This window comes from Aquila chrysaetos, chromosome 15 (assembly GCF_900496995.4).
Source record: "Aquila chrysaetos chrysaetos chromosome 15, bAquChr1.4, whole genome shotgun sequence".
In the NCBI taxonomy this organism is placed as follows: Eukaryota; Metazoa; Chordata; class Aves; order Accipitriformes; family Accipitridae; genus Aquila; species Aquila chrysaetos.
In genome coordinates this window covers 26,106,852-26,128,756 of record NC_044018.1, presented here as the reverse complement: position 1 = coordinate 26,128,756, position 21,905 = coordinate 26,106,852, and the positions used below count along the sequence as shown (strand labels likewise).

The window sequence follows — 21,905 nt, the reverse complement described above, 5'->3', positions numbered from 1 at the left end:
CTGTCAGGGTTACCTTAAATTTGTGCTGGTTAAGGTTTGCTTGCATATGCTGCAAGATTCAGTAGCCTAAACGCTGGTGTCCACCTGGCCTCTAGCTGCTACTCCGTAGGGATGAAGGTCTCCTGCAGGTGGTGTGTGCCATTCGATGACCCTGTGTAGAAGCACTGGGGACCCTTAGGCACCTGCTGACCGCCCCGTGGACTGCATAGTGAAGCAGAGGCAGTGTGTACAAACTAGGAGTTGGTATAACTGGGAACCTGCCTGTTTTCTGCTGGAGAGCTGCCAGAGGGAGAAAGAAGATTAACTCAAGGTAGACAGAGCAAAGCTAGCAGCCGAGTTGGATGGATCAAGTACAAAATTATTTTATATATACATAGTTGTCATAGAGGTGTCTGTTGGTTTGTCTCAGCCAGATTCTCTGTTAAATGACATGTTTAAGGCCTCTTGCTGTACAATCTGTTGGTAACACCTGTTCCAGTAGCTGCTTCTCTCTGCACTGTCTCATTACAACATCTGAAAGTTTGAAGATCGCATCAGACAAGTGGTTTTTAAACTATCAGTGCTATGTCAGCTTAATTATGCCTGCAGTTTAGCCATATTTAAAAAAAAAAATGTATAGGAGTGTGTTTCTCATGAAAGCATGGACTATTCATTAATTGTCAATATAACGCATAGAACTTCAGGTGTTGTACTGCTAAATTAGGTGTATAAACTATGCAATTTGACTTCCTCTTGCCCACAGGAGAATTAATGACAGTTGCTCGGTGGATGAGGGAATTTATCGCACAGCATCCAGACTACAAGCAAGATAGCATGATAACTGATGAAATGAATTATAGCCTTATTTGGAAATGCAACCAAATCGCACAAGGCCAGGCAGAGTGTCCTGAACTATTGGGGGTAGGATTTAACAAGAAACAAAGTGGAAACAAAACTGGCTCTTTGTAATGAATGAATGAATGTTTCTTATTAGTAGAAAGTCAAAGCCTTTTAGCAAAGCACTAGCAAAGATACTGTGAATCTGGTACAGTTTCATGGTGTGAAGACCAAAACAGGGATACTGCACTATAAAATGGGCCAATCTGCCTAAATATTCATTTAAGGCATCCTCAAATGGGCATATTCTTATTGTTAAGGTTTATACAATGTACATGTAAATAGTAAAATATTTTTATGATTAACATCAATGTATTTTAATAACATTGTATCTAAAGTTATTGTGAATTAGCTTGTAACTTTTTTATGCTTATTCTAGAAAGAAAAATCGTCCTGAACAGCTTTGTAAATGTAATGGTACTTGTATATTATATGCATTCCAGTTACTGAATGTTGCTGTAATTTTTTTAACCTGGAATGTGCTAAGTAATCTACCTTATTGTATAAGAAAAAAAAAAAAAAATCTTCTGGACCTACCTGAACCACAGATACTTCTTCTTCCCTTTTGGGTTTTGAAAGTATATATGAACAGACAAATGCATGTGCATCCTATTTGTTAATCTTTACAGCGGTTTCTCAGTTTCCACAAGACCTGCATCCACTCATAAACTGTAAAACTTAGAGGAACAGATCTGTCTTTATTCAGATAACCTGCCTGTCTCCTGATAACTGTAGCCTTAGGAAGGAGCTGGCATATTCATATGTAAGCTGCATTTCCTGCAAAAAAAAGGATTAAGATGCATCTTCTCCCAGACGCATCATTATTTTTTTGCCTCTGCAATAAATTTGTATGCTATTGTGGTACAGAAACTTGATCAGTGATTTAACAAAAAAGCAGTAATGGGGGAGAGGTGGGTTTGAGAGCTGAACATAAAGCTGTCTTTACAAAGGACCAGAGAGAATTGGTTGGGACTGTGGCACTCCTTAACTGCTGTTTCTCCCACGTTGCTGCTGTTCCCACAGTTGCCAATGACTGCAGCACAAAATCGAGGACCTGTCTATTCTTCCTAAAGGTTGAGTTTCTCATTTGTCATTCATTATTATAAATATTTTTGGCAGCATGTTTATTTCCTATAAGGTATTTTATGTAGATAGCTGACGTACCTACATAGCTGTAGGTATGGGCAGCCTAATCCCCTCTAGAAAATAGTTATAAAGAAATCATGGAATGCACTAATCCTTTGAATTGGGTTAGCCAGTGCTGGGAGCGACTGTAAAGTATTTAAAATCTAGCCATTTCAACTGTAAATAAAGCAAACTTAAGGGGCCTTTTTGATTTAGCTTCTTAACTGACTTCTAGAAGTGAATTGCATTATGGGTAGATTATGCAAAGCTTAATGCAAGCATATATAAATACCTAAGATGTAATGATTTTTTTGAAAAGAACTAATGGAGAAGCTGCAATGAAGAGGTGCACTAAGAAAAAGCTTTCATGTACTGACATTAGACTTTGTTCTGTGTTCACAGGTGTGCTTTAGAGAATAAAAAGAATGCTTTTTTTCTGCAGTGGTGAATTTGTTTTAATCAAGATGTAGGCATATGCTAATTTAGTTTCTGTGAGAAGGAAATAAAAATAAAATTTGCAGTATGTGTTGGTCACTTGCATGACTTGAACCCACATTTTCAGATTCAAAAAAGAAAGAGTTGCGTACCTGGCAAGTATAGCTCATCTTATCCAGACTCACTTTGTTCACAGTGAAACTTCTCGGGACTAATGGCAAATGGTCTGCCCCTCCTGCAACGGAGAGAAGTCCTTGTCATTGTCATGGAAGCATCTGTCTGATTGCTTAGCATCAGCTGCTCTGCTTAGAAGACCCCTAAAAAAAGCTAGAATGCTTTCCTGCTCGTACTGCATCAACACGTGTCCTTTTTCCCTTTCAATGGACGTTAAATCACCCTTCTGGCCTAGTAGGTGGTGACTGTCCTGTAAGCGAGAGCAAATTTTGTCACGATGCCCAAAAGCTGTGACTGGAAGTTTCCCTCGTGAGTTCTTGTATGTGTGTTCTCAGAAAGGATGGGAAAGATCAAACAAAGCTGCTGCTTGTTTGTTGAGGTGTCCGCGGTTGCGGTGTCTAAGCAGTTTCATTCCCCAGATGAAGAGTTAAGGTATGTGTTCCAGCCTGTTCTTGACGGTGTGGCACGGGGAAGGTTCTCACAGAGTGGCAAAGTGGAGCTGCTGCAGGGCAGGGCAAGCTTTGCCACTGGTTCTGAATATAGTTTAGAGGTGGCCTTGTGGTGTCTGCACCCGCTCCGAGGTGGAGAAGCAATCCACGGGCCGAGGCTGAGCCTCAAGCTCTGGCTGATTTTTAGCAGAGAGCATGAGAAACTCCCTTGGGCTATGAATTCAGACTTCTTGGTCCTGCAGCCGTGAAGTGCGTTCATGGAAATAATGACCTTTCCAACAGCCACGTGAGCGAAGGGAGGGGAAGAAGCACCAAGCGCTTGAGGTGCAGTGTGATTGATTCCTTGCCCAAAGACCTCAGTAGTGCGTCAGTCACGGCCCTTCCTGCGATTGCTCATGTTCTGGCCCCAGTTCAACCTCAGTAATTTGCTCCATGCCTTCCGCTCAGTTTTCACCTAGAAGATCCTGTTTGTGATTTCCAGAGGTCTCAGTGCAATAAATGATACTCTGATGCCCAGTGTTCTCTTGAGAGTCAGAAAGGACTTGAGTACAACTGTCCTTATTTCTGGATTATTTTAGCTTTTTATCATGGTCTAAACTTTCAAAACGTGTCTCCTTTTGTATGTGCACAGAGCTGTGCAAGCAGTTTGCCTTTCTGGGAATGGTGCAGCAAGAGCTTCGTACTCCTTTGGTTCTGCAAAAGCAACTTGACCTCCGTGAAATAAGCATCATGCAGCTTGTACAAGCTGAATGGAAAAATGACCTAATCTTTTGTTTGCGGCCATTTTGTTTAATATTTTTAGTGGATTATATTCACTGTGCTGATGTGGTTTTGCAGCAAATTTAAGAGACCTCCTGCTACATGGGAAGCTGGTCACAGAAGCGGTGGCAGCTGAAGTTTGAAATAACCTATGTGGTTGGTATGAGCTGGGTTTCGGCAGGAAAGGATTGCTGTAATCTCTTCCCAAGAGCCAGGCCCTTCCTTCTGACTGCCTCTTCAGGATAAGGAGCAACATATGCGTGCAAAAACACACTAGTAAGGATGTTCTCTACTCCAGGAGAGCAGATGAGAGGACAGAAATGCAATAGTTCCTCTTGGCTGCAGTGGATATCAGAAGACGGCTGTTGACTGTAATGCTGAGCAGTGTGAGAACCTGTGATTTAGAAGACAATAGAAACAAGAATCTGCAATTTGAGCATTATAGCAGAAACCCTGGGTCTCCTGAAGTCAAAGACCTGATGGTTCATTGCTATTTTTTTGAAGGAGCTTTGGAGAGAAACGGAAGCAACATTTGTAAATGGTGAACTGTGTGATGAGCATACTTGTACCCCGAGGGAGGAGGGGGACGGTGCGGCCGCTGGGGTGGGCAGATGGCAGAGTAGGAAGTTTTGTGACTCTATCATCTGTGCTAAACCAAACATACCTGCACAGCATTCAGTCTTGCTGTAACCTCTTTGTTGTGCCCCTTAACCAAAGGGCACCAGAGCGCATGCAATCGAGAGTGTTTTACAGGAACGAGATCTAGTTGAAATTAGAGACCTGACCTGCACTGTCTCCTACCTGTAACTCTGAGCCACTAACACCAAAAGGAGTCCAGGCCCCCAGTTTTATTGCTGAGCATAATGCCGTATGGTACGGGGCATGCCTTGGGTCAGCTGGGCTCAGCAGTCCCGGCTGTGTCCCCTCCCGACCTCTTGCCCACCTCCAGCCTCCTCGCCAGGGGACAGAGTGGGAAACGGGGACAGCCTTGGTGCTGTGCAAGTGCGACTCGGCGACAGCCCCAGCCCCGGCGCGTTACCGGCGCTGTTCTAGCCACAAGTGCAGAGCACAGCACCGTGTCCCAGCCAGCGGCGGTCCGCTGCCGCCGGGTCGCTTCACGGTTCCCTCGTCCGTCCTCCTGCAGCCTGCACAGCGTCACCGTGGGTAACAAGATGGGATTTCCCCCTCTGACTACGCGTGCTTAGTGTTTTCTCTGCCAGGATTCACTGAGCTGCGAATTAAGAACTGAATTGCGGTGTCCGGCGTACAGCAGATGAGGTGGGAGCGGGTGCTGGCAGCCCTGGGTGTATTCCCCCGGCACGGCCACCTCCTGCGTTCCCACTCCTCAGGCGAGCAGAAAGTGGCGCTTAGCCCTTTCTTATGTAAAATATCATATAATCAAAATATTGTACTGACGCAAAATAGGCAAAACACCCCACAGCATCATGAAATAGCAAAGTGCTTTCCAGATGCTACAGAAAAAATCAGGAAGGAGGAAGGGGCAATGATGCAAAGGGAAATAAAATGGCTTGTTTAACGCAGTTAAATGTTACGCAGTACCGAAGTAGTGAAAATTCCTCTGCAAACCCTCCTGAAAATTTTGTTCTTTCCAGAAACGTACTGGAACCACGGGCTGACGCTGGCAGAAGTGGTGCAGGCATCTGGTGCTGGATGGGACCGGCTTCAGAAGGCCGCGAGGAGAGCCATGGCTGCTTAAAGCCTAGACAGAGCTAGAGCTCCAGGGGCTGCAGATGGCAAATTTAGGGCAGTAATCCCCAATAAGAGCATCTGACTTCTGGATTTCTCTGGTTTTGATCCAGCCTGTTCTCCCCCTTCATGCCGGTCTCCCCATAAATAGGTATAACTGCAATGGGAATTTCCATTGCTTTTTTCCATCACTTCATTTAGGAAAAATTTAAAGGGTTAACTGTATTTTCTTTTGAAGGCCACAACAATTCCTGTGTGTACTGTGTAAAACAACTCAGTGAATCTCAAATCCTTGTGATTGCCATAGTGTTACTCTTACTGACTGCTGCAGGTCGGTATCAAGATCTCCCTGGGTTTCGGTGTGTGGGTGCTCGCCCTTGGTGCCTCCGAGCAGCAGTTCCTGGGGCCATTGAGCAAAGCTCTGGACATGGCAGTAGCAGAGCTCTTACCTCTCCCTGCTGCTGGTGCTAAAATCCATGGAGCTCTGCTCTACTGTGGTCCTCCCCAGAGTCTTGAAGTTTAACGCAAATTATGATGGTTGTCTTAAAAGCAAGCTGCAGTGTCCTGAGCTTCTGGTCCCAGACCTTCCTCCTTTTCTGCTACTTATAGTTGCATGCAATATAATGCACTGCTGTGCCTCAGTGAACTTATCTCCCCTCCTCTCAGGGGCAATTTCTTGGTTTCTTTAAGGTGGCCGCTACATTTTGAGTTTATCCCTGGGGTCTTTCTGAGCTTGAGGAGAACAGCAGCAGGTATCCAGTAGAGCTCTAATAAACTTCTCTGGAAGCCAGTCACCTCCCCCAACCCATGGGCTTGTAGCTAGCAATACTCTGCAGAGCCTCGTAAAAAAGACATTTGAAGCTAGTATTTAAAGTGGGAACAGCATATATAATAACTGTTTGTGGTGGGTTGACTGTGGCTGGATGCCAGGTGGCCACCAAAGCCACTCTATCACTCCCCTCCTCAGCTGGACAGGGGAGAGACAATAGAATGAAAGGCTTGTGGGTCGAGATAAGGACAGGGAGGGATCACTCAACCAATTACCATCACAGGCAAAACAGACACTACTTGGGGAAATTAGTTTAATTTATTACCAATCAAATCAGAGTAGGGTAATGAGAAGTAAAACCAAACCTTAGAACACCTTCCCCCCACCCCTCACTTCTTCCCGAGGACAACCCCACTCCCTGTTCTCTCTCCCTCCTCCCCCCGGCGGCGCAGGGGGACGGGGAATGGGGGTTGGGGTCAGTTCCTCACACCTTGTCTCTGCCGCTCCTTCCTCCTCAGGGGAGGACTCCTCACTCGTCCCCTGCTGCGCCGTGGGGTTCCTCCCACAGCAGACAGTCCTTCACAAACTTCTCCAACATGAGTCCTTCCCACGGGCTGCAGTTCTTCATGAACTACTCCAGCATGGGTCCGTTCCACGGGCTGCAGTCCTTCAGGCACAGACTGCTCCAGCGTGGGTCCCCCGCGGGGTCACCAGTCCTGCCAGCAAACCTGCTCCAGCGTGGGCTCCTCTCTCCACAGGGCCACAGGTCCTGCCAGGAGCCTGCTCCAGCGTGGGCTTCCCATGGGGTCACAGCCTCCTTCAGGCACCCACCTGCTCCGGCGTGGGGTCCTCCCTGGGCTGCAGGTGGAGATCTGCTCCCCCGTGGACCTCCCTGGGCTGCAGGGGGACAGCCTGCCTCACCGTGGTCTTCCCCACGGGCTGCAGGGGAATCTCTGCTCCAGCGCCTGGAGCACCTCCTCCCCTCCTTCTGCACTGACCTGGGGGTCTGCAGGGCTGTTCCTCTCACATATTCTCACTCCTCTCTCTGGCTGCCTTTGAGCAGTTTTTTTCCCCCTTCTTCAGTCTGTTCTCCCAGCGGTGCTACCACCGTCGCTGATGGGCTCGGCCTTGGCCAGCGGTGGGTCCATCTTGGAGCTGGCTGGCGTTGGCTCTGTTGGACATGGGGGAAGCTTCCAGCAGCTTCTCATGGAAGCCAGCCCTGCAGCCCCCCCAGGACCAAAACCTTGCCATGCAAACCCGATACACTGTTCCCTGGAATAAGATTCTCCTAGAAAGGTGAAGTCAGGAAGCCTTTGCAGGCTTCAGGGCTCTCTGTCCATTCCCTCTGGGGCAGAAGGATTCACTCTGTAAAGCAATGGGAGAAGTAAATGCAAGTTTCTACAGCTTGCTTATCTGTAGATCCAAGACATGCTCTTCTCCCACCGCTTTGCCTGCAGCCCAAATTAGAAAGGCAGCTGCAGTGCAGCTAACGGCGCTGCTCAGGCAAGGTTGCCCCATCGGTGAGCACATTTCCAGACAGAGGCCCACCTGGTTTCTGGTAGGACTTTATCAAAGTTGACAGATGCAATATTTATTCTGACTGTATTAGCAAATTATAATAGAAATTGTTTCCTGAAAATGTCCCTGATTTATTTTATTTACACCCCCCCAAATCAGCTAGGGGAGTGTAAAGGCTGTAAGGTGGGTAGCCCTAAAGGTGAACCTTGCACAGCTGCAGGCAGCGCTGCAGAGCCATCCTCCACCTCTGGGTGTTTCTGGGTCCTCCTTGCAGAGATACCACCATCCCGAACCGAAATAACGGGGTCTTGACCTGCACCATACTTCACCGGAGCTGCCGGCAGATCACAAGCGTTGGCAGCAGCCCCACCGAGGGTCCCGCGGCTGGGGGGATTCCTGCTGCCTGCACTGCTCGCGCTGCCGGCCCCGCTGCAGGGGCTTAGAGACGGCACTGACACCATCTCGTCACCCTTTAAACAATGCAGTGTCTTTCCAGAAGAAAAGTGTAACTGTCCATAAGTGCTGGCTACGAATTGAATGACTGGGTGAAATCCTATGGCTTATGTCAAGCAAGAAATGGCTACAAAGTGTTTTCTAAGTCTAACTCAGAAAACAGAGTAACAGTCTGACCGTTAATTTAGCCCATGAATTTGGTTATGTCTCTCAAATATATTCCAAAAACTACCCCTCTTACATGACCTAAAGGCATGCATGTAATCATGCTGGCAGTGAGAAGGTAAAAATGACCCCAGTGAAGCAAAGTGACGGTAATACCCAGAGACACGTTGTGCTCAAAAATCACAAATGAAAGTGTTGGTGCATGATGGCTCCTCATCATTGACTTCCAAGAGTTTGTGTTCTGGCTGGAAAAATGCTAGTTTATAAAATATTTAAGCAACAACAACTGTTCTTACTCTGGAGAAAGTCCAAGCTCCTATTAAATGCAATTAGATAGAAAGCAAGCAGTTTTTTATGAGGACGATGGTACAGATTTTGATGAAGGCATCTTTAAGAGTGCCTTGCTATCTGACTACAGCCAGTCTGTGTGGAAGCAAGGAGTCGCTTTGTGTGTGTTGCTCTGGCAGGCCATGTTCAGAAGAAGAGGCTGGGGGCAACGGGGAAGAAAGCATAAAGGAGAGAAGCCTATTACCGTTGAGTCTCTGAAACGTCCCGCTTTCTCCCCACTCTTTGATTTGTGCTGGGGAAGCAGCTGTGCCAAGACGACCTCAAGCTCTCCAACATTTTTCAGTTAGGTTTATTCTTTCCCTTCAACCATTTACTAGGCTGGACTATACGCCTTCCTGTCCGTTCCCATCCGTGCACGCGCAGGCAGTGCTGGACATCTAATCCTTGCCAGCTTACTCACAACATGGGCGTTCAGAGGCCAAGAGCTTGCAGTATTTTTCTTGGCGGTGTAAGGGACTGGGACTCCTTGCCCAGAGACTGTCACAGAGCTGCCTAATGAAAAACAGGAAAGCCTTCCAGAAAAAAACCCTTTCCACCAAGGGGAAGCAAGGCTCGGCATCACCCACATTTCATACACTTCACCCCACCCTGCAGCGTTCCTGTGCGTTACTCATCCCTCTGGCACCAGCTACAGCGTGTCTGATTTTAAATAGCAACAGGACAGAGGATTGCCAGGGATGTTACCGGAGGGATGCAAGGCCAGCAGCTGGCTCTCCAGAGTCCCCCTGATTTCGGTGAGCAGATGTGGCCGAGCAGTAGCTTGTCTCAGACACGAACTGGACCACTGAGCACAAACCACTTCTGCCTGTAACTTCTCACCACGGCAGGCTGAACTAGAGCAATGCAATATAAACTCCGATGTGACCCCCTGAGCTATGACAGTGTTAACATCCCCAGCAAAGCAAAATAACCCCGGCGGGGAGAGTGGAAAACCAGCCAGGGTTCTCGCTGGGGTGTGCTGATGGCACAGGCAGGGATGAGGTTGGGAAAAGCTCATTGCTAAGCCCAGGACCAGCCCTAGGTGGCCTTCTAAGTTAAGAGGCAATGCAGTGAGCTGGAGAGAGAATATAACTGTTCTCTGGGGAATAAAGAGAAAAAGGAGCCAGAGCCACAGCGGTATTTCAGGTCCAAATCCTCTGTGGATTTTGGCCCAAGTTGCTTAGCCCCAACCCGTGCAACCGGTGCAAAGCTCCTCATGTCCTGGTGTCCCAGTGGGGTGGCTCAGCAGAGCAGCTACGGTGACTTCACAGCCCTCGCCGGCTGTGCGGAGGGGACCTGAGGCCGGTGGTGGGGCTGTCCCGGGGACACCCCGGCCGGGAGCCCTCCGGGCTGGTGTGCTCTGTAAACGTCCCACAGGCAGGACAGACCTGGTGTGTGTTTTTAAAGGGTACGCCGTAGCACAGGCTGGGAAATCGGCCAGCTCGTCCCTTTCAGACATTCAGTTCAGCTGCACATTTGCACTGCTGAGACCAAAACTGCCACTGTCTGAAATAAAACGTGTGACATCCAAGTGCTTCTGGACGTGACACGTGCTGAACAGCCATGTGAGGTAAAGACCAGAATTCCCCTTTCAAATGCAGTTAGGTCTTTTTCTTAAAATAATCACTTCTAGACAACAAACTTCACTCACTCTTTTAAGTAAAACTGTCTGGGCCTCCTCAGCAAATGGCACAGAATGACATATTTCAGATTTTTGTCTTTTCCCCTTTACTTATGGCGCAGCCTGACTGGCACACATCCCACTGCTTCTGCTGGGTGAGGGATGGGGCCATTTCCAGAGATGCCGGCTAAAAGCAGACCTCCAGAAGGGAGTGTCCACGTGTTCCTGGAAACTCATTCCAACTTTCCGCTTCCCAGTCATCCCAGCACATGGTGTTGTTGGTATCTGCCCATTCCCACTGAGGCCATAAGAGTTTGAAGACGTGGCATGGCTAGGAGGGGAGAGGGCAGCCCTGCAGCCCACCGCGATCCCTCCAGCTGTGACCGCGGCTTCCAGCAACGCGGTGTGTTTGGTCTTGCCATGAGCCGATAAAATGTGACACTTGCCCTGAATCCAAACCCAGCGAGCGCTAGGACAAGACATTATTTCTCATCCCACCTTGGAAAAGCAAAATCCACGCAACAGAAAGGAAACTTGGAAGATTCAAACTGTGCAACTAGAGTATCCAGGGAAAAGCTCTGCAGGCTGCTGTGTTTCTCGCTGGCTGCCTTCTGTGCTCATATGTTTGTACAAAACTCTGTAATGGTTTTCAAGATATACCAGGGCATGCTGTTCTCTGGGGGAGAGGAACGCCTCCTCCAGGACTGTGCTGTCCAGAGGGGATGATCTGCCATGTGCATTACCGGTCAGGACATCAGCGGAGCTGATTTCTTTTTCCAGCTCTGCTTCCATTCTGAAAGGGAGGTTTTATCTCCCTTTTGTCCTAATGCAGCCAACAGAGTTTTGTAGTGTGAAAACTTTGGTGCCAAACATGTTTGCTGTTGCAATGATATGCTACAACACTGCACAGTTAGCTCCTCCTGTTGCTGTATGGCAACCAGAGGTATGATGCTGGTCTAGAAGAGCGTGTGGGATGATGTGGTATGGTGAGTCTGCTGCTCTAATTGCAATGAAAGTGAAAAGCATTATGATCGATTTTATCATCAAACTGCTCTGTATTTACATTTCCTTGGCTGTGCCCAGAGTTTGAGATGACATAGTGACAGCCTTGCACACCCATTTCCTACCTTTTATCATGAACAAATACAGAGCGTATATAAACTTGGCCTGTACTAGCTACTTCCCTGTAAACAACTTCTACTGGTGGACCTCACTGGCAGTAAGGACTCGAAATCAGCCAGATTTGTGTTTGTCTGATACTTACCATGAAAAGACATCTGTGGGCTGTGTCCTGGGACACCACAGGTGGCATGTGCCTCCCGGGGGACATTATAGACAGTGCTGATATCACTAAATACTAGTGCCGTGTCTTCATGGCATACCTCCAGTTGGAGATCAGCTGCTATGACAGGTCCTACAACAGGAGCTGGTGATTTAGCAGCTACTTTCAAAAGTTCTTTCAATGGGGTAGGAAACACTGACATAACACCAGGTTCCCAGTTTTGTGACCTGCCTGATGATTTCTGTGATGATGGGAATGGGAAAAAAAAAATCTGAATTCACATGTACGCAGCATATCCCGACTGCTCCGTCATAGTGCTCCCATGAGCTCTGCCTGCTCCAAGAAGCACAGCTAAACCTAGTCAAGAGGAACTGCAACAATGGTTTTCAGGGAAAAAGGCTAGTTTCATCATCACTTCCTTCTTTGCCAGCCTTACCTTGCTCTTCAGGAACCTCCCCCCTCCCATCTCGCTCTCTCTCCCCAGGTAGGACATCTCCATGGTTGAGTCTCCTGTCCAACTGCTTCTTTTGCTCCTGCGTAAGCTCTCCCTCCTGATTTTACCCTGCCTGCCTGCCTTGGAGGAAGGCAGCTGCCTGCCCCTCTGCAGCTGCACGCCAGCAGCACCGCACCCTAAGGATACAAAGTGGGGGGAGGTTGTGCCTGCTTCCCACTGCCCAAGTGGTGGAAGAGACAGAAAAACCTGTGGAGCCAGACACGGGCAGGAGCCACCCAATAGTCCTCTTAAAATGCCTCATTCCTTGTCATTATGAAGGAAGACCCTGCAAGGCTTAGGCAGCCCGGATGTGGGAACCGAGTGCCCAAGCTACAAGCTTGTATGTGGCTTTTTTGTTCATGGTTAACAAAAAAAAAGGCAGAAGGAAAAGAGGGAGATGCTGAAGAGCTCCGGTTTGGCCAAGCTCAGCTTATCTGGCAGCTAATCTCAAAGAAACAAGCTGAGATTTCAGTGTGGGCAGAAGGAGGCAGGTCTGGTATAAAGTCAGCTGTAAATTGTCTGCAAGGAGACAAGCAAATGAAATTCTGCTTTTATCCAGAGACAGGAGAACAGACAGCAGAAATGGAGACCCGCAGGCCATGTAGGAGAGGTGAGAAGATGAGGAGAACCCACCAAAGGCAATCTGATAAAGCGAGGAGATAGGAGGGAATGCAAGAGTGGGCAGAACAGGAGGAAGACAAGGAAGATTAGATAGTGGGGAGAGTTCGGCAGTGTCTGTGAAGCCTGATGGTCCAAGGCAGATAAGGCTGGTATATTATTTGGGATGGAAGGCCTTCCTGTTTGCAAAATTTTATCTTTAAAAGAAAATTAAAAAAAAAAAAGAAAAGCTCCTCTAACTTTGAGTCACTCTTTCCAACTTAGACATCCTCAAACGATTGCCAAGGAATGCTTTCATATTCTTACCTTGTTAGCTTTGGCACGCAGTGAGGCAGGCAGGAACTCCTCTGCATCTAGCTACTGTGGAACCAGTTTTGGACATGCAACTGGCAACTGTTTTCCAGAAATCCTAGCAATTCCTTCTTCCCGAGAAAAGCTGGGGTTTCCATCCTCCCCCTGTGTCTTTCTGCGTGGCGGATACAAACTGAAGGAATGAAGCGCTTCTGGGGTAAAACAGTACATTTACAGGGAGACCAGGCTGCTGGCCTCAGTTGAAACTTCAGGACTTGGTGCTGAGGAGAGGGAGCTTCTCGCGGGTGAGGCTGGAAAGCAGCCGGGTCCAACACAACCAATGCAGCACTGGGACAGTGGCTGGGTCCTGCAGCCGTGGGATGGCGGCTGAAGCTTTACGTCACTTATGGCAGTGATCCTAACATGAACTTAGGCTTCTGCAGGCTTACAGCAATTTTTTATCTAGATCAGGAGTGATAAAAGTCCATTTATATTGACATTTTTTTCCAAGACGGGTTGAGGCATCAGACCCTTGCTCGTTTGCTGTCTTCTATGAGGGTCTGAGCTCCAGACTCCTCTCACATTTGACCTCCAAGTTTCCCAGGCGTCTCAGCACACACCTCTCCAGACAGAGGGGAGCACCAAGAGACCTGTGTAGGTCTAGCCACTGCCCAAACCAGCAATGCCCAAGTCCCAGAGGGACTCAGTTTGGAAGGTAAGCAACAGGCAGTGGCAATCCACAAATTGCAATAGTGGCCGCTTTCTTTTTTTCAAGAAGGGCTTAGCAGAAAAAGATGTCTTAAAGTTCATATGAGACCCTTGCGGTTAGGGCACTTCTCAGAAAGTGGAAAGTCAGATGCCCTGCTGCCTCAGAGGGTTCAAATGCACATAATCTCCACACAGAGTACCTAAACAAATTCTTTAGCATATTTTTTAAAGGGCCTCTGGAAAGGATGGAAATTCTCCATCCTCTTTATTGGGCTTTGCTACCATAGAGAACAAAACAGAAGATACTTTTAAACCTCTGTATAAATCTGCAATGAGTTGACATCTTCATTACTCTGCAGTGTTCTTCCTGCCTAATCTCAAAAAGCATAAAACAGAGCGACAAATGGCCAAGGCCAAAGGGGATTTTCAGAAAAATAGAAGGTCTTTCATAACAAGGGAGACAAAGTTAAGTTAGAACTTGTTCTCCTGGAAAATAGGCAGCTGGGGGTGTAACATGGTAGGGGTACATAAAATTAAATTATCTAAGTAAATTGTGGAACTGATCACTGCAAGGTGTTATGGAGGCCAAAATATGGAAGGGTTTGGCAGGTGATTAGCCAAATTCATGGAAAAGACGTAGCTACGGTAGTTAGATAGTGGCATCATCATCATTGTCATTACTATTATTGATATTATCTGGTTTAATAGTCAGCATTCTGGTTGCTGTGGTCTGGGTGCCATCTCTGTCTGAGGAAATCCCCAAACCACAGGCTGCTGGAACGTGGGAAATATGGCAGGGAAGGATCATTTTGTACTGGCTATTTCTCTTGTTCTTTCCCTAAGCATCTACATCTGCCAGGGAAAAAACATTGGCTCTCTGGTCTGACTGAGTTATGTTTTTACACAATTCAATGTTAATTGAGAAAAGGGCATAGGAGAAAGAAAGGACTGCAGCCTAGCAGGCAGGCGTTGGGTTAGGAGTCCTGGGTTTTGGGAGCTGGATCAGTGTTCAAGCAGTCACTAGTAGTGTACAGAGAAAGAGAGTATGGAGACTCAGACGTCTCCCCTAGCAGGTGGACCCCCCGTCACCAGGCCTACACTTGCCCTCCTCTGGTGGGAGCTTTGACCATGCCTGGGGGCTCCTCCTGTGAGGTGGTTGTTAGTGGCTGAGCATGCAACTGAACTAGTCTTCAGCTTTCTGGGTGAGCCATCCAAACCCAATAGCATTGCACAGAAGACAACTAGACCAGCTGCAGCCATGCTGCCACGTTCCTTGACAGAAGGGTGAAGCCTGCCCAGCTTACTGAACTCAAAACATAGCACCGTACTAGCTACTAGAAAGACAATTAACTCTGTCCTGGCTAAAACCAGGACACCAGCCCTCTCAGCAGTCACTCAGAACAGGCAGGTGCTTCGTTTCCTGAGACGACTCAGGGCTCTCATGGGGCTACCTCTCTAACAACCTTGACTAAGAAGGATGTAAGCAAAACTTCAGTGTTTCCTCTTGACTTTGCTATACAGCAGCATTTTCAAGTGTTTTGCTCCATGCTCCTGCTCTAGGTGAACTCCGTCATTCATACCCTTCTCCCTAACTACTCAAGTAATATATTAATCTACCCCTAGTTGCTCTTTCTAATGCCCCAACTACCTTCTCAATCATGTCTTTTAACCTGATTAATTAATTACAGCCCACATCTTGGGCAACACTGCTCTAACAGCCTGTTAACATTAACTAGCCCCTTTGATGGGAGTACTGGTTGCTTTGAACCATGGAGATACCTAACCCTACCCATGAGGTGGAAAAAGAGTTTGGGGCTCATATACAGTCCTAGGAAAGCAAACAGTCCTGGTTGGCCATATATGCACAGAAAACATATGGTTATCTTATTCCCTGCATGGTCCTAGCCCAAGCTGACCCGCACTCTGCAGGCATGGCCCAAGACTTACGCAGGCAGGCAGGATGCGGCCACGCTGCTCAGAGGAGGAGAGAGTTTAGCTGTACGGACATGAATTGCGCTGGCCTCAAGGTGAGTCAGCCCCCTTGGACTGTTTCATTTACTAGTACAGATGTAACATATGTACCTCCCACCAACTTTCACTGGCGAGAACAGGCTATATCTATAAAGGAGGCATAATGACATCTCATTTTAATGCACGCAAATCTTTTCTTGGTTTTGCCACCAGACTCTCTACAGAACTAGAGGAATGTTATGCCTTTGTGGTTACATCCAGCAGTACCTGATGGCACATCACGTACTATACAGGACCCAAGGAGCCCTTCACAGATGAGGAGGCTGGTCAAGTACTGCAGCTCCAGGCAATGGCAAAGCCTCAGAAATTTATGATTTAACCTTGTGAAAATCAAGCAGCATTTGAGTCTCATATAACAAATGTTCTTTTTACACACTGTCTTCAAGTCCAACTTTTTGTAAAACATCTGAAAAGCTACATTCAGACTTTGTGTCTGAAATAGCAAACAGATGTTCTCATGCATGAAGAGAGTCTAGTATCACTGCCTGTTCACTGTAGTGTGAGCCGGAACTGATTTGCATTCCTGATAAAAGAAAGTGCAGTTCAAACGCATAGCAATTTAGAAATTACTGAACAGAAGCATGTGACAGTTGAGGTCAGAAGGGACCTCTGGAGATCACTTAGTCCAACCCCACCTTCTCAAGGGTCAGCTAGAACAGGCCACCTGGGACCATGTCCCGATGGCTTTTGAATTACCTCCAAAGATGGAGACTCCACAATCTCTCCAGGCAACCTGTGCCAGTGTTTGACCACCCTCACAGTAAGAAAGTGTTTTCTTATTTCAGATGGAATTTCCTGTTCCAGTTTGTGCCCATTGCCTCTTGTCCTGTCAGTAGGCACCACTGAGAAGAGGTTCTGCCTTTTTCATACCCTCCCATCAGGTATTTATACCCACCAACAAGATTCCCCGAGCTTTGTCTTCTCCAGTCTGAACAGTCCCAGCCCTCTCTGCCTCTCCTCATACAACCGTTGCTTCTGTCCCTTAATCATCTCTCAGACACTTCATGGGACCCCCTCCAGTAAGTTCATACCTTTCTTGTACAGGGCATCCCAGCACTGGACGCAGCACTCCAGGCATGGCCTCACCAGTGTTGAGAAGAGGGGAAGGGCCACTTCCCTCAACCTGCTGGCAAAGCTTTGCCTAATGCAGCCCAGGATACCGTTGCCTGCCTTTGCCATGAGGGAGCATTGCTGGCTCATGGTCAACTTGTTCACCAGGGCACCAAGGGCCTTTTTCTGCAAAGCTGCTTTCCAGCTGGTTGGCTCCCAGTCTGTACTGGAGCATGGGGTTGTTCCTCCCCAGGTGCAGGACTTTGTATTTTTCTTTACTGAGCTTCATGAGATTCCTCCCTGCCCATTTCTCAGTCCTGTCCAGGCCCCTCTGAATGGTAGTACAACCATCCAGTGCATCAGCTGCTCCTCCCGGCTTTGTATCATCAGCAAACTTGCTGAGGGAGCCCTCTGTCCCATCATCCAAGTTCTTAATGAAGATGTTAAGTAATATTGGCCTTAGTATCAACCTCTGGGTACACCCCTAGTGACTGGCCTCTGGATGGACTTTGTGCCACTGATCACAACCCTTTGAGTCTGGCAATTGGGCCAGCTTTCAGTCCACCTCACTGTCCACTTAGCAAGCCCATACTTCTCTGCTTGTCTATGAGGATGTTACAGGAGACAGTGCTGAAAGCCTAGCTAATGTCAAGATAAAAAACATCCACTCATTCACCAAGCCACTCATCTTGTCATAGAAAGCTATGAGGTTGGTTAAGCACAATTCCCCCTTCATGAATCCATGTTGACTGCTCCAAATCACTTTGATCATTTCAGGCTTCTTCCAATTATCTGAAGAAGACCTCATCTACTACTTCCCAATCCAATGATCTGTACAAGACACCCACAGCATCATAATGCAAGTTGTTCTGTCCACTAGTACAAAATGAATGATCATTCAGCTTCGTGTCGGTTTCCAATTTAGTCCAATGGTCAATGACTGAGTTGTGGCAGACACACACATGAACAGAGGGAGGAAAAGAGCAGAAAATGATGTCTCATGGTTGGTGCAGAGGGTGATGTTGCTTTTTGAGATTAGGCAGCCAGAACACTGCTGTGTGTGACGGAGCATCATAGGTCTGCTCTGAATATCTCAGACTAAAAAGTTTTAAGGCAAAGCAGTAAGGGATCTCCAAGTGAAAGTTTTGTTGGGGCCTAAATACTGCAATGGGAAGTTTGGATAGGATGTAAGGAGCATGTCCTGACATCCAGAAGGCGGATAACATGAGTGTCCTTCCTCCCTGTCTCCCTGTTCCTCCGTTTCTGGGCATAGCCAGGACCCATGCAGAAACCCAGCACCTTTGGAAAGCTGCAGGGCTGCAAGCAGTTCACACCTTTTACGTCTGGTACCAACCTGCAGCCAGGGGTAAGGCTGCAGCTGGCAGCAGAAAAGCAGATCCTCCTTCCTCTGAAGGCCTGAGATGGAAACAGTGGTGGAAAGGAGGACCAGAGAGAGAGGGAGGAGCACAGAAAGGAGGAGAAAGGACAGAAGACAAAGGAGTTTTAGTAGGAGTTCTCATACTTCCTCAAATTTGTACCAACAAACCTGGTTGTATCCATGAATGTTTTGTGGGGCCTTTACCTGTGTCAGATGACAGATAGGTATTCACATCAACAATCTGGTTTTACCTGATTCAGAACAGAGCATACGTATTTCCTTATATGCCCACTTTGGGATGAATGATGCCTTCATAGCCTCCCTCCTACTGACGCTTGCTTTCAACTTCCAGCTTGGTGCCCTTTTGCTAGACCATTTGCAGTACTTGGAGAAACCCTCCTGATCTTCTAAGCACAAACGCATGTCCCCTCTTCCTTCACATGGATTTCCAGTGCAAGGCATGTTTCCAATGCTACTGACTTCATGGTTCACTCCTCAACTTCTGCCAGTCATATGGCATTTGTCTAAAAAATATCACACCTCAAAGCAGAGATGTGTTACCTGTGAAGACTGTGCAGAGTCATGCAAACCATTGCCTGATGGTAACGGATGTCCAGAGCATTTTTTGTCCAAATGAGGTAGGCAGCCAAATGTTGGTTCTCTTGCCTGTGTTGCTATAGATGTGGAGTTACAGCACTGAGGTTACCTCAGCATTACACCGACAGTAAGTGACAGCAGAAAGTCATCCAGCAGGAGGGTTTTGCAACTGGAATGGGTAAACAGGTTATCTTTTGTTGTTCTTGTCTGCTTATCCATTCACTGGTAATGTTATATAACCTACACCTGCACTCAGGGTTTGTTTAAACATATAAAAGCAACATCCTTAAAGTCCTTTGCAAAAACACTGCATATATTTTGGGGAAAATTTTAACACTTTTATAGGAGGAAGGCAGACCAGGAATGCAGCGTGCTTGCCCGCTGCCCAGTCCTTTCCACTACAGCAGATATTAGCATCAAATGGGCAGAGAGAGAAAGCTGTTTCTGAGGAGCATTCTCCCTTTCGAACATTGCATTTGAATTGTGCATTTTACTGGAACACGGAAAGTAACACCAAAGTCACAAAGAGCTTAATTTTGATAAAAGCTTCATCCTTTACAAAATCCAGAAGGTAGGGTAGGTGACTTTGCTGCATTTAGACCTTGTCCTTAATAGTCCTTTTTGCAGGAGGTGTAAGAGAATGGCATATAATTTCAAATTACTGCAACAGAAGACAGTGGTTATTGCACTACTGACACATGTACTTACATACATCTTTCTGGCAAGGTAAAATAGCCTGCAGTGTCACCACATTTTAAAGCCTTTTCCCACTGCCAGAGGACACAAAAGCATAATTAGGTTGCAAAGTGCTTTAAGTGGTTTCTCTTAAATTATTCTCATCTTTTGGTAGTTAAGATTAGCAAACAATTTAAGATTTTAACATGAAAACTATTCCTTTGTGCTGTTTTCATAGCAAAACCAAAATCACCTCTTGCTGCAAGCTAAATTTCTTGTGGATCCTGGAAGAAAGAGTAAGAAATCAAGCAAAGGAGTGTGCAGACATTAGAGCTCATTCTTGTACTTTCAGTAAAGCCCTCCGTGGACCACGAAAATACATTTGTAGCTATCATCATATGTTTGGCTTCTGCCTTTGCTGCCTGGCAAGAAATATTGCGCTAGCATATCCTTGGTAGTGCTGTAAAAAAATCCAAAAGATCAGCTTAGGAATATTTCAATGTTAATAATACCTTGTGCTTGTCTAACAGGCTTATTCAGTGACCTCGGAGCAAACACTGAACTCGACAGCTGCGGGCGAAAGGGGGAAACGCGGCTTTTGGGAGAAGTGCATGCGCACCCCGGCCGCGCAGTGGAGGGGCCTGGCTGTTTGCCAGCGTTGGAGAACAGTTTGCTGACAAAGACGGGAAGTGCTGATGCCATTTTCCCCCAGCAAGGCATGGAAACTGTTTCTCCCTGCTACCGATGCCACCCTTTTCGAACATGTATTGAAAACAAAGGGTATTTGTTCTTACGGGTTTAAAAACATACAGCTTGTTTTATACATAGCAGGAATAAATCTATTTATTTTTTCTTCTTTGTCAGACATGGTTCTCTTTGGACTTATGGCCATTCATGTTCAAACCCCAATTGTTTTCTCTTCTGTTTCCAGAGGTGGTGGGTTTTTTTTAAAGCAGTTGCTCCTTTCTAACTGGACAGCAGCAGAAGTAAATCAGCTTCTACGTGTTTAGAAACAAAGGAACAATGAAACATTCAGCCAAGCTTGCCTCAACAGATATTTTTTTTTCATACTTTCAGGGCAATTTACAACAGGAAAACTGCCCAAGAGCCAGGGGATTTGGGAGGAGGAGCTCCGAGAAGCAACTGTGACTCTCCTGGGAGATTAGGAGCCAGATCCTCCCCTCACTTAAGCTCCTGGAAGTTGTGCAACTGCCCAAACAGAGCTCAGAGAAGAATTTGATCCATTTTCTTGCAGTGGTATGGTGAGGATAAATTAACATGATTAATGAGTTACTGTTTGTCAACAGAAGCGCGGTCACTGGGCGCGTGACAGACAGCTCCAAGTCTCTCAGCGGCGTAAGCAAAATTCAGGTGTGTAGCCACTCTGCGTGTGGTGCTGGGAAGAGGTGGAAGAGCAAAGTGGGACCAGGGCGGACAGGTGCCAGGATTTGGGGGTGAGTGCGGCCGAGGCAGGCAGCCCATGGCTCCCGCGGGCGGCCGCCCACCCTGCTTCTAGCATCGGCAAGTCCTGCCTTGTCTTCTCAGCCTGTGGCAGTTGTGAAAGAAGACTTGTTATTTAAGTCCCCGCAGCTAACAGGTTTTACATGATCATCCGGTGGGCTGACAGCAAACGGTTAGGTAATGGAGGCCAACTGTCACCTGGGAAGCTGTCAAGGCACTCATGGTCAATTGCCTGCACCTACGCTTCCTTAAATACTGGGTGGCACTTGCAAGCAGGGGTCTCTTCTGACTGGAAGCACACAGCCCCTAATAAGGCTGGGGCCATATTTTGGACCTTGAGAGCAATTTTCAGTTGCGTGACCTGAAACCATTGCAAAATTATTAACCGCCTTGCTTGAAGACACGAAAGAAATGACGGAGGCAGAGGGAGCAGGGCATCACCTGCGCCCCGTCAGTCGGGAGCTGCAGTCACGACATGGCACAAACACGCCTCCCTAGCGCTCCTAGCACCTAGGATGTGCAGCAAGATACTAAATTCGGTTCAAACTGCTGAAAGTAATTTCAGCAGGCAGTATGCAATCACATGGGCTGGAAAACAGCCAAGCTGCTGATTAGCACCCTACAAAAAGTCGCCAGGGATCAGTAATGAAGAGGGCTATTTGATTAGCTGCCGCTGGGCTCTGAGTGCAGGGCGCTGCACTTCCCGCCGTGCTCAGCGGCTCTCCCACCATTTGCTCTTTGCACCATGACCAGCCGGAGAGCTGAGCAGAAGCGGTGACAGTCCTCAGCATCTTTTCCTTCTGGTCTTTTGCCTTTCTTTGGGAGAAGGAGGGTTCGGGTGCTTGGTGAAGCCAGGGAGACCATTTGCCTTCAGCTGGCTGAACTGCTGGTGCTAGCAAGTGTTTCCAAGAAAGCCAAGCTTACAGCTTCTATTACTGTTTTA

At 47.3% G+C, this 21,905-nt stretch overlaps 1 protein-coding gene across 11 annotated transcripts in view; it reads left to right on the top strand.

Annotated features, from left to right (window-relative positions):
• Positions 1-20,682, top strand: part of GCLC (glutamate-cysteine ligase catalytic subunit) — a 53,713-nt gene extending 33,031 nt beyond the window's left edge. For 4 of the 11 annotated variants that reach the window (XM_030037287.1, XM_041128752.1, XM_041128761.1 and 1 more), the window contains one exon: positions 743-2,524. In XM_030037287.1, the coding sequence (XP_029893147.1) occupies positions 743-948 (206 nt within the window). In that variant the 3' untranslated portion in view covers positions 949-2,524. Of the gene's footprint in view, positions 1-742; positions 2,525-5,431; positions 5,551-5,763; positions 5,857-8,086; positions 8,133-8,897; positions 8,960-10,467; positions 10,521-12,144; positions 12,231-20,578 lie in introns of those variants that run through there. The other 7 variants (XM_041128753.1, XM_041128754.1, XM_041128759.1 and 4 more) reach the window with 7 other exon arrangements.
• Positions 20,683-21,905: the final 1,223 nt, after the last annotated feature.